Source organism: Hemicordylus capensis, chromosome 4 (genome assembly GCF_027244095.1).
Source record: "Hemicordylus capensis ecotype Gifberg chromosome 4, rHemCap1.1.pri, whole genome shotgun sequence".
NCBI lineage: Eukaryota > Metazoa > Chordata > Lepidosauria > Squamata > Cordylidae > Hemicordylus > Hemicordylus capensis.
Genome location: NC_069660.1, coordinates 302816159 through 302832426, shown reverse-complemented (window position 1 = coordinate 302832426; position 16268 = coordinate 302816159). Strand labels below are relative to the sequence as shown.

General features: G+C 41.9%; 1 protein-coding gene across 2 annotated transcripts; it reads right to left on the bottom strand.

Annotated features, from left to right (window-relative positions):
• Positions 1-626: 626 nt before the first annotated feature.
• RNF139 (ring finger protein 139) lies at positions 627-11580 on the bottom strand. 2 transcript variants are annotated; one of them, XM_053244411.1, is made up of 2 exons: positions 10995-11580; positions 627-2721 (listed from the first exon to the last, which is right to left on the bottom strand). In XM_053244411.1, exons 1-2 carry the CDS (start codon positions 11164-11166, stop codon positions 905-907), a joined length of 1989 nt encoding a protein of 662 aa, XP_053100386.1. In that variant the 5' UTR covers positions 11167-11580; the 3' UTR covers positions 627-904. The 2 variants fall into 2 exon arrangements, with proteins under 2 accessions (XP_053100386.1, XP_053100387.1); XM_053244412.1 differs by lacking the exon at positions 10995-11580 and adding an exon at positions 6898-7548.
• Positions 11581-16268: the final 4688 nt, after the last annotated feature.

The following is a 16268-nucleotide window of genomic DNA, read 5'->3' as shown; positions in this document are numbered from 1 at the left end:
ACCAATCCCAAGGAAGAGGCATGGTGGTTGCTTTCTCTGTACTCTACACCCTGTCTGCATTGCTTCCTAAGGCAGGGAGAATCGATGCCTACTAAGGAGTGTATGGTTGCACTTGCAATGGTACACTCCTTCAGACGCAGTTCAGGCAGGGCACAGAGTGCTACAGAAGCAATGAGTGTGCCTTTCCCTTGGATCAGTTGCTTGCTGCACAGGTGTAAGCTACAGAATGCAAAGACCCTCATCTATGTACCTATGATGTATCTATATATCAAAAAAGGATGTGACAATCTCATTTCTAAAAAGAAAAAAGCAACTTCTTCAGTACCACACTTCTTCTCTACCCCCATTCACGCAAACACTAGCAGGAACTGTAACAGTTATATGAACCTAAAACTTTATTTTTAGTTGTCAGGTTGGGAATGATGCTTTGATAGAACTTTAAAGTAACTGAGAAAAGTTGATAACTCTTCAAGTTTTTCATTGATTTAAAGAATGCCTCTTTGAGACACCAACTCATTTCAAAATATTCTAAAAACCACTGGCTTAAGTTTACCAAAGTGCGGGAACTTTTTGACACAATTCACACACTATAATTCCATTACCAATTAAGAAGTGTTATGTTCAACTTTTTAAAAAATATGCGAAAACATTTTATTCCATGTACAATAATGTACATAAAGTTTAAGGTGGTCACAAAAGAGACCAGCAGTAATTAGAGGTATATTTACAGTAGCACATCACAGTAAATTGACAACCCATTCACAGATTCAACATTTTGAGATACTGTTCTTGTGCTTAGATACACACTGATGAAGTGAAGCTTTTATTCCATTGATGAACTCCACTATTAACAAATACCCGCAGTGTTCAGTACATGACATTTTAAACCCACATGAAGTTGGGTTCAATGCTCGGAGTGCTCTTCAGGTACTGTGACCGCAGACTGCGTTGAGTTCTCAGTCTCCTCTTCCTCCTCGCTCTCAGTACTATCATTATTTTCATTTAGTTCATTTTCAGCATCAGCATCAGCTGCTTCTTGTACAGGATTTTCATTTAGTTCGTTTTCATCAAGTGCAACAAAGCCATTGTTGTTTGAGACATTACCGCTCTCCTTATCCTCAATATAAACTTTTTGGTGGCACATGGGACAAGTGTCTTGAATATAGAGCCATTTCCGAAGGCAAAGTGCATGGAAGTAGTGATTACACGGAGTAATACGAGCAGATGTCGTAAACTCATGATAGCAGATTGCACACACATCATCTATTTCATGTAATCGCTCTCCTTTAACTTCAGGAAGCGAATTAATTTTCTTAACAGCTGTCCTGCGATTTATAAAGGTTTTCCAGCCATTCCTTGCTTGCAGGTAGATGTTGAAATAGGCATGTAGACACATCATACAAGCCCGGATTTTGCTTCCTGATTCAAATATCATGGTGTAAGCACCATTCCCAAACATTACTACTCCAAATATAAACTCAATAATATTGCCCGTTGATCGAACATAGTAGACATAGTCATCAAGCTTTTCCCATAGGACATTATAGTAGCCATCAATCATGAACAGTACATACACAGTGATAGAAACTATAACCTTCAGGCAGAGTTCCACACAGAATGCTGTAACAGCAAACAGCCACGTATTTAGTGCATAGTGGTGCCAAAGGATATAACTGAGCAAAATTGGAAGAATAAAGAGGCAAGCTGAAACAAAGAGCACAGGGAAGTGTCTGCGAAACGAGGACACGTGGGAGGCACTCAGAGACATTAGGACAGGGTCTGTCATTCCATGGATAAAATGCAGGACTGCAGTCAGCAAAAGGCACATGTTTCGACTCAAGCGTACTAGTCTTTCTTCTGGCTTTAGTCCACTTAAACCAGTCTGCAGGGCCAAAATAAAAAACAAAACTGGTGCCACAAAACCAAGCCTCTTGTCATCTTCATCAGTAGACCCAATAAAGGCCAAGATACCAAGCCCTAGATAATGCGCCACAGAAGAAATTACAGCACTCATGCCTAGTACAGTTAAAGTAGAATCACACCCACTGATGATAAGGCTGCAAAGTAGTTCCCAAAAACTGTCCCAAGAAATCATGTAGAATTTCTTGTCTGGATCCGTTTCTGCCATTCTGACAACGTACATTAGCACAACACCTTGGGCCGTCAGTCTTGTTAGCCAAAAGACACGCAATACGGCTGGAAAACGAATCCTTTTCCACGTATCTTCCATCAGCAATTGTAATCCGTAGATGCGATACATGTGCCTTATAAGAAGGTAGACATATCGTGCAGAGTAATAAAATCTTTTCAATTTAGAAACTAAAATGGCCAGGGTATACAATGTCAAGATTAAGCCTGAGGTAAAGACTAAGATTTGCCTGATGTGTAAAGGTAAGTCAATGATTAAGCCTGCAATAGGAATCAATAAATCCAGTATAATCAGTTGAGAGTATACAGACTGGATATTTAACAGTGCAACGTAGCCAATTCCAAAGGCAAGCTGAAGAACAGAGAGCGCCATCCAGAGGGAAGGTCCTTTATGAGGAAGGAGCTGAACTCCAAAAGCTGTTGTGTAATAGGCACTGTGGAAGTTTATGTGCAAAAAAGCGTAATAGTTCACCAACACTGATGTTGCGGCTAGCAGAAAAGCAGAGCTGATCATATAAAACTTGAAAAGTGCTCTTTGTGACAGAACCAGAACAGCACTGAATACAAAGACACCTAAAAAGAAAAAGAAAAATAGTTAAATCAGTTGTGCATGCTCTTTAAGATTAGCAATTGCTCAGTGATTGAAAATTACAAACACATACGTCAACTATTTTAAGTGCAAAAGTTTGTTAATTTTAGGTTCTCTTTGTAAGAGGACTATGGTACATTTAACAAAAAACTGTACTCTATTTAAGCAAATCCCAATGAAAACTAGTAGTTTCTCTAAAGCCCAGCTGTGTCAATGGTACGCGACTTACTCCAAGCAACTGAGTACAGAAAACTGCTGTGGAACTGAAGCACATATTTGATAGCATGAATTGGTTCAGACATGTCTGGCGGGATCCAGACAGCAAATAACATTCCATCAACAGCAACTCCTTCTGGGATGGAGTCCATGTGCAAGCAGAACTCTTCCATTCAAGGAATCGGCTGATGTTAATGAAGCACTACTCTGCTAAAAGTCTGGCTGCTACCCTCTGATTACACTTCCTACCTTTGACCCTGTTTTACTGCAATCTCATTCCTGACCCTGGCTTATCCTCAACACATCCTACAAATATGTGCAAGGCAGCTAACAATATAAAACAAATCTCTTAATAAATGCATGCGTTAAAAGTCAAAACACATATAACAAAACAGTCAGAAGTAACTCATACTTTTAGAGAGAAAAGAGTTCAGAAAATCTGTCTTGAAAGAGTGTGTGATTGGAAAATGCATTTAGTTTCCAAAGGGGAGCCTGAAGCTCTTGTTGAGCATTCCCATCTGACAGTTACGTGGGTGGGCAATTCATCGGGCATATATATGCACTATAAAACAGTTAACAGGCAGCAATAAATTTGAATTAGACTTTAACAACATTGTACCCTTCTAACAGCATTGTGCCTCATTGTACTAAAGAACTGTGTGCTTAGGATTATTATGCACCTTACTATGTATAGTGGTAACAGACCACTGAATTGGCCCAGCAAGCTAAACACAGTCCACCAGCCATCTATTAGGAACACAGGAAGCTGCCATATACTGAGTCAGACCATTGGTCCATCTAGCTCAGTACTGTCTACACAGACTGGCAGCAGCTTCTCCAAGTTTGCAAGCAGGAATCTCTCTCAGCCCTATCTTGGAGATGCTTCCAGGGAAGGAACTTGGAACCTTCTGCTCTTCCCAGAGCAGCTCCATCCCCTAAGGGGAAGATCTTACAGTGCTCACACTTCTAGTCTCCCATTTATATGCTACCAGGGCAGACCCAGCTTAGCTAAGGGGACAAGTCATGCTTGCTACCACAAGACCAGCTCTCCTCTCTATTGCACCTTGTCAAGGGCTTCCTGAGCAGGGATCAAAAAGGAGGTCATTGAACAACAGGTGTGCCATTTGGCTGGGTGAGTCACAAGTTGTGCAAGGACTTTTTCTTAGAAGGAAAGATTAAATCAAACCTGAACCTGTGCAAGTACTAGTAAGTAGGACAATCAGATGTTCCTGAGCAGAAAGACCTCCTTGCAATTTGTTATGAAAGATGGTATATAAATTTAACAATAAATAAAGCGCCTGGCCATATGGCATACAATAAGTGGCTAGCAGACTGTAAAAAGCAACTGGGGTGGGGTCGGAGAACCATCCCTGTAACCACAACCATGTGATGTACAACAGCACGATTCCACTTCAGTGCAGTGTTGTGCAAATTCTTCCCCATGGGTGTCACAATGAGCAATTGCTTTGTGCAACTTTATGCCGGAGTGGAATAGTGTTGGTGCATAAAATAAATGGTGGTGGTGGTAGGGGTGACATAGATGCAGCAACATGAGTGTTTCTCCAACCGCCCACGTTGCTTTGCATGGTACGTGAGCAACTATTTATAAAGCACCTCAACTATCAAGGTCCTATACTAAAGGCAAAACACGAGGACCTGCCTCAAAATCTTAAGAGAGTTTATTTTTAAACAAACAGGAGTTAGCCAAGACACAATATGATGCCATTAGATGTTAAGGTAGCAGTAGGGGTAAAAATGTGATTTAGTCAGTATATGAACCCAGGCTTGCAAGTTGTCCATTAATAAGTTTGGATAGATATAAGAGGAAGAATTTAAGAGTTCAAGGCAGTCATGGGAGCAAATCCAGTTGTTTTGTAACCAGGTTATGTTTATGAAGGATATTAAATATTATGGGCTTTCTATTATTGACCATTGGGACTGAAAGTTCCCCATCACATCACCAGCCTTGGGGTGAAGGAATAGACATAAGTTACCCTCTGGGGCATTCAAGGCAAACAACTAAAAGGTACTGCAATCATGTAATTGGCTTCTCCCGTTCCAGCTTAAAATAACTTGTTTATAATACTGACCTTTCGCTTACAGAAGCTACTGAAACTAGAGGCAAACCTATAGTGGCTCGAGAAAGGAAGTTCCCTACTCAGTCGGCTGTAAGAGAATTAAATATATAGAGCCTATTTATATTTGCTACAGTGACCATTTAGCAAGTATGAAGCCTCTTTACCTGTACTCAGATTAGAGTAAATGAAGGTGTCAGTGTAAAAAGTCTTATCTAGGGAAATGTCAAGGATTGGATATGGATAGACGTATGAAACAATTTGAACCTTAAATCTATACAGTTACAGAAATATAAACTAAATCCAAAAAGTCTCTTTAAATCCTCAGCATCATTCTGAAAAGTAAGCTCTACCCCATGCTCTTTAAAAAAATGTAGAAATTAGTATTATTTCAATCAGTAGTAATTTTGGCTTCTTGTAATTTCACATAGTTGGCAATCATGCTTCACTTTTAGAATCCTTCCACAGTCTTGCCAAACATACTCCAGCTGATACTAACAAATATTAAGCAAAATGCCTCCCTCTCTAATATGACCAAAATATGCTCTAGAAATAAGACCTCAGAAATATTAGGAAGGATTAACTTGTCATAATATGAATTTAGATCTCTGCCCAATAACATACATATACTCACTGTCCTTTGGGCAGAGTTATATTTTAAGCCAAAGAGACTCCCAAGAAATCAGAAGCTGCAACCAGACACCAACAAAACATTTCTGGGCACCAGGCAATCCAGCACCCAAAGTTCACTCAGACTCAACTCTTCGTTACAGAACATCCTATTCATTCCTAGAAAAAGCTAGCACATCCAAGTGCTCCAGTTTAGTTCAACAATACCCTTTACAATCCATTATGAATGCTCAATAACTCAACTTTTGTTTCCCATCCAAAGCCAATGAAGTGTTCAGAAGTCAGTGTAGTACATTATGATCAGGCCTTCATCTCCTACCAGAAGATGAAGTTTCACTAGCAAAACCCCACCACTGGTTTTATAGGCCATGGCTCCAATCCCTGCAAAAGTTAGTCATGTTAAGCCCACTAAGAGCAATGGAACAAATTTGCCACAGCTAACTTAAACCCCACTGATTTCATTGACGTTTACAGTGCAATCCACTATGCTCTATGGGGCTTACTCCCATGCAAGTGGGCACAGGACTGCATCCCTAAACACAGTAAGAGTTCTTTGCACTGAAGCCCCTAAGCAAGGCACAGACCAGCACCAAGCACAACATCACTTTTTAGGTATTTCAACGAGGTGTCCAACTGTGTCTTGTTTTGATGTTAAGCAAGTTATGATTTGGTTCAAGTCAACAGGGTGAATTGATTATAACCAAGGCTATTGAAATCAGTTATTTAAACTGGGGTTTTCGCTTGGTGATTTAAATCAAATTGCCCCCTGATAATTCTTCACTTCTTTTTGAAACAATGGTGCAAATCTGATCACGCAAGCATGTTAATTTACAAATTGATAAGTTGGCAATGCTATGTGCATATTAACTTCCAAACAGTTCTTTCTACCAAGACCTCTTTATTTGTGCAAATAAATAATAATAATAATAATTCACCAGATGTTACAGGTTAAAAGCAAAACAGTTACAGCATAAAACAGTGTGTATTAGCAACTGAGGATGGTGTATTTTACACTGAAACTGTTTTGCTTTTAACCTGTAACATCTGGTGAATGAAATTTTTTTTGCACACACAGAGAGGTCTTGGTGGAAAAACTGTTAATTTACAATTCAACAGTGCATGTACAGCATTTAGGAGGATATATTTTGTGTATTTTTTTAAAAACAATTGATTTTTTCTAATTTAGGAAACAGCATACAATACGTGGATTTTAATGTAATGAACACCTTCACTCAGTACCTGTTTCAAGCTGCCATGAATCTCCTTGTTGCACTGCTCACACTTGACACATTTTCCTCTTTACCCAGGGAAGGCTTTTCTTTAAAAAAATTCCCATATGGGGCATCTCCTATAACCAGAAGCTATGATAATTTTTGGGTGACAAAACGTGGTACACTACAGGAAGCTGTATACTGAATAAAGCCGTCTCTCCCTCCCCCACCCCCACTGTTTTTCTACACCACTTTCTTTCCTATGTCACATTTTTACCAACTCAACCACAAAACCACTACCCCACTATCCAGCTTGTGCCTTTGCACAGGAAAAACAGGCTTTGAAACAAACTGAAAGCCCAGAAATTTCCAAAAGCAAGAACTGGTAGTTGCTGGACACTGCTGGGAAGTTTAGAGCCATTTTCATGAGAGGAAACTTAAATTATTGTCCATGTTTGGCAGGTGTGTGATAAAGAGTCATTGATTCATTTTTATGAAACTAAGTGTTGGTGTAGCATGTTTGTGATGAAATTTAAATTTGGCCATGCTAAATCTTTTAGATGAGAATTGGAAATGCAGTATTTTGTTGACATTTTTAAAAATCCATCTTATTTATTTATTATTTCTGTGTGTAAACCGCCCTGAGCCATTTTTGGAAGGGCGGTATAGAAACTGAATGAATAAATGAATACTGATTTATTTTTAAAAACTTTTGAATAGTTCTCTTTGTAACTAAGACAGACAGTAATAGCAAGTTTCAGATAATTCAGAATTAGAACTTAATTTGTAAAAAAAATGTTAAGAAGAATGGGGAACAATTTCAAACAGCCAGAAGCATCTTTCATTTCCACAATTTGGCTACTCTCTGTTAATAATGTATTTTAAACCAAAGTGACAAGAAAAGAGAACCACCAATAGTAGTTACATCAATTTTCATCACTGCATTGATCTAAATCAGGGGTTCCCAACCTGTGATATGCCAAATGTTGATGAACTACAACCATCATCCCCAGCTACAATTTATTGTGGCTGGGGAAGATGGGAGTTGTCGTTCAGTAACATCTGGAGTACACAAGTGGAGATAGAACCCTTGATCTAAATGAATACTGTCAGCCTCAAGATGACTTGTGTAAGTCAGAGTCAGGGAATGAATACAGCCAGTACTTTCATAGGTTCATCTAATTCCTGCAGACTGTGAAGTATAGCCCCAAATACTTTAGTCAGGCAGTCTCAAATAGAAGGACTTCCTATCTGGTTTCTCCTCATCCCCAAATCCTTTCAAGAAAGTAACCTTTTAAATTCATTTCTCAAGTGGTGCCAATCACTTAATCCTATCATTGTACTCTTAGCAGAGATCATCCAGTAACAGAGCTGCCAAATCTCATTTACAGAGGATTTAAAGGCATTCTCTATCCCTACAGGTCTTCACAACAGGATGAATGAGACACTTTTTGATGAGTACAATCTTACCACCTCCTCCTTGTCACCCGAGCAGTGGAAACTGTGACAGAAAACCAAACTATGACCCTTAAAAGCCTCAGCACAGTCTTTATAACAGTCACACCCCTCTTTTGAAGAGATATTTTCTCTGCTCTGAGTTATTAGTAACCTTGGGGGGAAGTTACCACTACTGTGCCATAATGCTCCTAAACACCCTACCATCTCTTCTTCTTCAGTGTACCTGCATGCCAACAACACTTCAACATGGAGGCCCATATTGTGTCACTAACACAAATATGGGGCTCCTAGTCATGATCTTGCATTACTAGTACAATTATCATTCAGGCGCACTTTCATCTCTAGAGCAGGGGTAGTCCACCTTAGCGCTCCAACTGCTGCTGAGCTATAAATTGTGGTTGGGGATGATGGGAGCTAAGTTCAATAACATCTCGAGAGCCAAGGTGGTCTACCCCTGCTTCAGAATATTCTGCCAGCAGGGGGGCAGAAGGCAAAAACCCCCAAAAAACTCCTCCTCCTCTCCTCTGCTCTACAAGATTATCAACTCTCAGGAATTACATTTTACTATGTCTGGAAAACCCACAAGGATGATTTGAAACACTGGGGGATAACTCAATATACACTATTAACACCACTCTCAAAAAAGGCCCATGAGAGGAAATCTATTTTCTCTATTACCATTTAAATGTGCTCTACGCGCAGCAGGATATCTTGTCAGGTTATTAAAGTTATAATCAAACTCAACACATTGACAAAGGTTTGGGGTTTTTTGCTCTAAATTAAATTTGAGTTGACAGGTACATTCATTCAGATGTAATTAGGAATGTGACAAAGAAGATGAACTAATGAGACATATGGATAGAGAAATCAGAGTTGAACACCATGAAGCATAGCTCCTTCAAATTAAAAAGACCTTACACAGTAGGTTAGAAATCCACAAAAGTTACCAGCAAAATTCTTCAAGACAGCTGTCTGCATATACCTGTGGTACATTAAAATAGTAAAAAGGGGGGAAACAACCCACCTTCAATTTATAGTAGTTAATTTGATTCTTATTCATTACAAGTGACCAGATGAAGGGCTACTTATAAGTCTGGTCTACAGGCCACCTGAAGCAATACATTTCTTAAACAGCACTTATGTGAAGGGAAAAGTGTGCTGATCCTAGTGTCACAGATGACAACTGCATATCTATTTCACTGCATGAGTGACTGCAACTTCCCAGAGAGAAGAGCTGTGTAATCACCACATGTCATGCAGTCTGAATGCTATTCAGAAAACTGCCATCCATGTAGGAAATTGTTTGTGCTTTGAACTAGGCTGTATGATGACTTAATCAGCAGCAGACCTCACAATTATTACGCTGAAAGCAAGAGAAGGTACTGAAGTGAAATGCTCAGTTACTGATGTGAGGAGTTCTGGAACTGCGGACTTAGCTCTTAGACAAGACTCTAGAAGGTCACCTTAAGCTTAACCAAATAATCATGGCAAGCCTGGCAAATATTTAGCTAACCTGTACCTTAAAACTTCCAAAACAGAGGACTCTACAACAATAAGCATGGCTGGGCATTCTAATTTTTAAGCTTCACCTTATGATAAGTGGCCACAGAAAACTACCTACAGTCCTTCTGACAGCAAGGACAGCATAGCTTGTCATCTGAGAACAAGAGAAAAACCCAGGCCTCAGCATTAGATAAGCGACACCGCTTTGGATTTAAGGAAACAAGATGAAACAAGTGGACAAGGAGGGAAAGGACTGGGGAAAGGAAAGTGGGCAAATATCCTGGGAAATCTCTGTGAGGAAAGCATGGCCAAGAGGGAAATGAAAATATGAATTACATAAGTGATTTCTGACATTAACAGGAACAGAGCACGCATGATGAAGGGCAGGATAACCACTGCCTAAATAAAAATGTCATTCAGGCACACTATATGCATTCCTACTCAAGATCCGGCAGCAGATATTCTACCTTTCAGCATCTTTAAAGCACTGTTCAAACCCATACTCAAGAGAGTTAAACTGGTGAAGAGTGGCACAAGAACAGATCTGTGTGCATCTCTCCCTGCCCTTTCAACACATTTATGAGTCAGTTGGGTGATGAAGAAAGATCCAGTTTGGAAAACACACAGATCTGCCACCACCCAGGGGTAGTCTGAGCCTGCCAAAGAGAAAGGAGACCAAGTTGCAGTGGGACTTAATCCCGGGGAAAGCATAATGAGGGGAGATCTCCCCTTCACCCACCAGAGGAGAAAAAGTGAAAGAAGAGAGAACTTGGCACACAGGAAGAGGCCGGGGAGGAGGTCATGGTGAGGAACCGGCTACCAAAAAGGGGGCAGGGGGTGAAACTGGAGGTGCTTCACCCCAAGGGAAGGAATGGAGAATACAGCGACAGGACCAGAGAGGAAAAGGCAACACCTTGCCTTTGCACACAAGGGCAAAGTGCAGTGGTGGGGTGGGCGAGCCGCATCCCGCATATTAGATTTCTGAAACAGAAATGGGGAGGGGTTAGTGGGGGGGTCACTTTTAGGAGGGGTGCTCCCCCGCCCCTGCTGCCCCCTCTGGAGCCGCCCTTCGGACCAGACCCGATCTGTCTCTTCTTCCCCACCCAACCCAACCTTAGGCAGCCCATGGGGAGAAGGACGAGGGAATTGGGGGGCTCCTCTCACCCATCAGCCGCAGCAGCCCCCCCAGGAGGCCAACCCAAAGGGAGTCTCCGGGGAACATGGGGGACGAGTTGAAGATGGCGTCGATGAGGAACAGGCTGGGCACCCGCAGCACCACCTCCACGCCGGCTCGGAGCCGCAGGGACGGCGGCCGAGGGGGGCCCGGGGCCGCCATCCCCGAGACCCCGCCGCCTCCTGTCCGTCTCTGGGCAGGGGGCGGGAAGGAGGCAGAGAAAGGGGGTGGAGGGCGGCCGGCAGGAGGAGGAGGAGGAGGAGAGGGGGAGGGGAGGCAGCGGCGGCGGCGGCGATTATCGCTCAGTCCTCGCCTCGGCTTCCTGCCGAGCCTCTCGGGATCCCAGCCGCCGGGCTGCCCCTGCCGAGGTGGTGGTCGCCGCCATCGTCGTCGTCGTCATCATCATTTCCAAGGTGCCCCCTCCCCTGTCGTCGTCGTCGCTTCCTCCTTCTGCCTCTTCCTGCGGCGGCGGCAGCGGGGCCTCTGGGCCGTGCGGGGAGCGGAGCCGCGGCGTCACCCGTCACAATGCTACGTCCCGCCGCCCCGCCCCCGGAGCCGGAGGGAGGAGCGGCGGCTGACAGGCGGCCTTCGGAATACCCGCCCAATTGGCCGCGCGCGCATACACTAACCCCACCCCTACGCGCTCGTCGTCTCCCCTCAACGGTGGAGTTGCGCGCGCCGCTCGCTCCTCCTCTTCCACACACACACCCCCCCCAGGCTCTCTCTCCTCAGGCGAGTGGAGGTCGCCGTTGGGCTCTTCGCTTGAGCGGCCTGAGTGAGGAGGAGGAGGAGAGGCCTCCTCGGGGGATCTCTTCCACTTCCAGCGGCTCTCTCCCCCAGTTCCTCCTCCTCCTCCTAACGCAAACCCCTATTTATTTATTTATTTATTTGATTGATTGATTTCTATACCGCCCTCCCAAAAATGTCTCCCTGCCCCCAAAGGGCTCACAATCTAAGAAGAACCATAAGATAGACACCAGCAACAGTCACTGGAGGTACTGTGCTGGGGCTGGATAAACCCCTACCCAAAACTCAGCACAAACCTCAGGGTTTTTAATGACAACATCAACTAGACGTCTAAACTAGAATTTTATTTATTTACGCATCCCAAGGGGGTTTACAAAAGTCAAACACAATAAAACTCCATAAAAGTCACATTTACCTTACATATCACCAACCTTAAAATCAGTCAAACAGTAAAAACCATAAAACACACACAACCCAACTATGAACAGAAGAAGGAGAGCTGAAAATCCTCTGCCTCTTTAATTTGGGAGTAAACCCCACTGAGTTCAGTGGAACTTGCTTCTGGGTAAACACCAGGGGCTGAGGTCGGGCTGGGGCGGGAGGCTTGTCCAAGACCTCAAAGGGGTAATAAAGGTAAAGTTGCGCCTGTCAAGTTGGTGTCAGCTCCTGGTGACCACACACAGCCCTGTGGTTGTCTTTGGTAGAATACAGGAGGGATTTGCCATTGCCACCTCCCGCATAGTATGAGATGATGCCTTTCAGCACCTTTCTATATCACTGCTGCCCGATATATTTATTTATTTATTTTTGTTTCTTACATTTATATCCCACTTTTCCTCCAAGGAGCCCAGAGCGGTGTACTATATACTTAAGTTTCTCCTCACAACAACCCTGTGAAGTAGGTGAAGTAGAGAAGTGACTGGCCCAGAGTCACCCAGCAAGTATCACAGCTGAATGGGGATACCCATACTCTGGGAAACATACCATTCGAATCGGATTTGAATCGGCAACCTCTGGCTTGCTAGTCAAGTCACTTCCTGCTACAGTTCCAGCATCTACAACTATCTGTTTCAAAGCAAACGTAAGAACTGTGTTGCTGGATCAGACCGAAATCCATCTAAACCAGCGTTTCGTTTTCAAGAGTGGCCCACTGAATGAATTTGGAAATGACACAAGCAGGACATGAAGGCACCAGCAGCAGCCCTCCTCCCCTGTTGCTCGCTCCCAGCAGCACCTGGTATTTACTGAGATACACATTTCCATTTGCACATAACACACACACAGTCATGTGGCTTCTTAAAGATTAACAGACTTATTATGGCATCAAGGTTAATATTCAGAGTCCACTTCATCAGTCCTGCTTTTTTGTGTTTGCTTTGACAGACTAACAGGGCTACCCATCTGGAATTCCATTTGTGTCCAGCTAATCGCCATTGATAGGTCATGATCTGTGAATGTAGCTAATCTCCTTTTAAAGCCACTTAAACCAGGCTCTGCTCCAATTTTGCAACCCTTGTAGTGCCCACGCCTACACTCCACGGCCATGCCACACATGACTGGCTGAGAGGACACAGCAGGCAAGAGTTTGGACTGCTGGCTGTAACTATTGACTCATATTCCTAAAATGCAGCTGCGTAATCCCCATAAACCAGGTTTTAGTTCGTTCCGATCCGGTTTATGGGTGTTGGAGGTGGCAAACAGAACCTGTACCCATATTTAATGAAAAAGTAAGGAACTGTAGACAGAATGGGGGTGGGATTCTTCTTGTAATTGCTGTTGAAGAAGTTAGCCTTCAACATTGTATCTTTTTAAAAAAGATTCAACATTGTAAAGTTTTTTAAAAAGCCACCCCCCAAAACGCTTGTCCCCTTGATTAACATGAGAGCGAATTACATATTTAAATATATAATGTAAAAGCATGGGGAACAGCAGCTATTTGCTATGTATATATGTTATTTCAGACAGTTGATATTCAATATTCAATTATTATTTCTCTATGTAAACCACTTTGGAAAGTTTTGTTGAAAAGTGGTATATAAATATTTGTTGTTGTTCATGCCAGGCAGAATCCTTTTTTCCTTTTAGAAAATGTTTTTGATGTTTTTGATGCATAAATAAATTAACAAAATTTTAACAGATTTTTGAAAAGGCAACTGCTAATAAATTACTGTGCATTCCACTCCCATTCTAATATGAAATCTTTGAACAAGGCTCAGTGCAGAAGTTTCAAAGGCAAACTTTGCCCCTTTGAATGGCTACTAGTTGACTAGTTGATAATAATGAGAATAAACAATTCTGACATTGACAAGAAAGTCATTTACAGGAGCCAAAGAAATCTATGGCTGAGTCACTGAGGCTGAATAAAGCCAGGCTGTTGAATCATGCCAGGTTGCCACCCCAGGTGCTCTCATTCTCTCCCCTACCAAAAGCAAGCCTGCAAATAGCTGTGTCTGATGTTTAATAAAATAAAATAATTATTATAATTATTATAATAATCTTAAGCAGTGGCTTAAGAATGGCAACTTGCAGAAAGAAACAGAAGGTTTAATACTGGCTGCGCAAGAACAGGCACTAAGAACAAATGTAATAAGAGCAAAAGTAGAAAAATCAACAACAAACATCAAGTGCCGCCTTTGTAAAGAAGCAGATGAAACAGTGGACCACCTAATCAGCTGTTGTAAAAAGATCGCACAGACTGACTGCAAACAAAGGCATGACAAAGTAGAAGGGATGATACACTGGAACATCTGCAAAAAATACAAGCTACCTGTAGCCAAACATTGGTGGGATCATAAAATTGAAAAAGTTGTAGAAAATGAAGATGCAAAAATATTATGGAACTTCCGACTACAAACAGACAAACATCTGCCACACAATACACCAGATATCACTGTAGTCGAGAAGAAAGAAAAACAAGTTAAAATAATCAACATAGCAATACCAGACGATAGCAGAATAGAAGAAAAAGAAATAGAAAAAATCACCAAATACAAAGATCTACAAATTGAAATTGAAAGGCTGTGGCAGAAAAAGACCAAAATAATCCCAGTGGTCATTGGCGCCCTGGGTGCAATTCCCAAACAACTTGAAGAGCACTTCAACACCATAGGAGCCACAGAAATCACCATCAGCCAATTACAAAAAGCCACTTTACTGGGAACAGCCTATATTTTGTGATATCTATAATAATAACGATATTGATAATAAAATTCTGGCATCCCAGGTCCTTGGGAAGGACTCGATGTCTGGACAAAACAAACCAGTCAATAACACCTGTCTGACTGTGTAAACAAGAAATAATAATATTTTTCTGTAGCTGCTCCTGGCCTATGGAATGTACTCCCGGAAGATATCCGCAGTTTAGGCTCACTGTTGGCCTTTAAGAGAGCCCTAAAAACTTACTTGTTTGGCCTGGCCTTCCAAGGTTTGTAAACAATACTTTAAAAGTATTCTAATTAATTTTAAATGGTTTTAAAAATTGTTTTTGAATTGTTTTTATATTGTTTTTAGAACTGTGTTTTAAATGGTGTGTGTTTTTGGGTCTTTTTGAATTTGTTGTGCCCAGAGCATTTGGATGGAGCGGTTTATAAATGTAATAAATTATTATTATTATTATTATTAATCATAATAATCATACATAATTATATAACTTATTAGTAAATTAGGCTTGCATTTTGCAAGTGCCGTTCATCTTTCTACTTGCTATTGAAAGCTCACTCTCTTCCAAAACCAAGCCTATAGAGGCAACAGAAGCAGCACACCTCTGTGCACCTGAAGCAGGGTGCCAAATGCTGCCCCTTTAAACTCCACAGAGCATTTGCATGGGAATAAAGCATTCAGTCCAAGCCTATACAACATTTTAACATACTAACTGGCATGAAATCTCCATAATATGCCACCACCAGGTTGTTTGTTAGAGTCATTTGGATGGTCCAAAAGACAGAGGAGCTCCTCTTTGGGGGCAGAGACCCCCACTTCCTTGCCAACCCCCCATCCTTGCCAGCCTCCCATTCTCTCACATTCTCATACAATCCTCTTGTCTTTCCCTCTGTGTGTCTGCCTCTCTTGCTTGAAAGTTGATTTTGCATTTTCACTGCTTGCCAGTAGATGGCAGTGGCTCTTGGTCATTTTTCTAAATTCCTTTTAAAGCCACTTCCTCCCTCTTAGTGGGAGTGGGACCCACTGCCTCCAAATGAAGTAATTACCATATTTAGTCACTACCCAAATTATACATTTAGTGCCTCAGCACCAGATGTGCCTTTCTTTTCTCCCCCCACAAGGGTGGGCAGGAGATAGTCCAGCCCCTAACCAACCAGAAGTCAGAATTGTTTGTTTGTTTGTTTATTACATTTGTACACTGCCCCAAACTTTCGTCTCTGGGCAGTTAACAATAGTATAAAACAAGTTAAAATATAAACAAAAACTTAAAACAATTTAACAATTTAAAAACCATGAATCAAAACCTTAAAATATAAAGAACAGAAAAAGCTTGGGTGAAGAGGTGGGTTTTCAAATGC

Excerpts from the sequence above, each read along its gene's own strand:
- RNF139 (XM_053244411.1), bottom strand. The coding sequence starts at position 11,166 with ATGGCGGCCCCGGGCCCCCCTCGGCCGCCGTCCCTGCGGCTCCGAGCC. Across the intron at positions 2,722-10,994 it reads GGGGCTGCTGCGGCTGATGG|GTGTCTTTGTATTCAGTGCT; the intron begins GTGAGAGGAGCC and ends TTTTCTTTTTAG.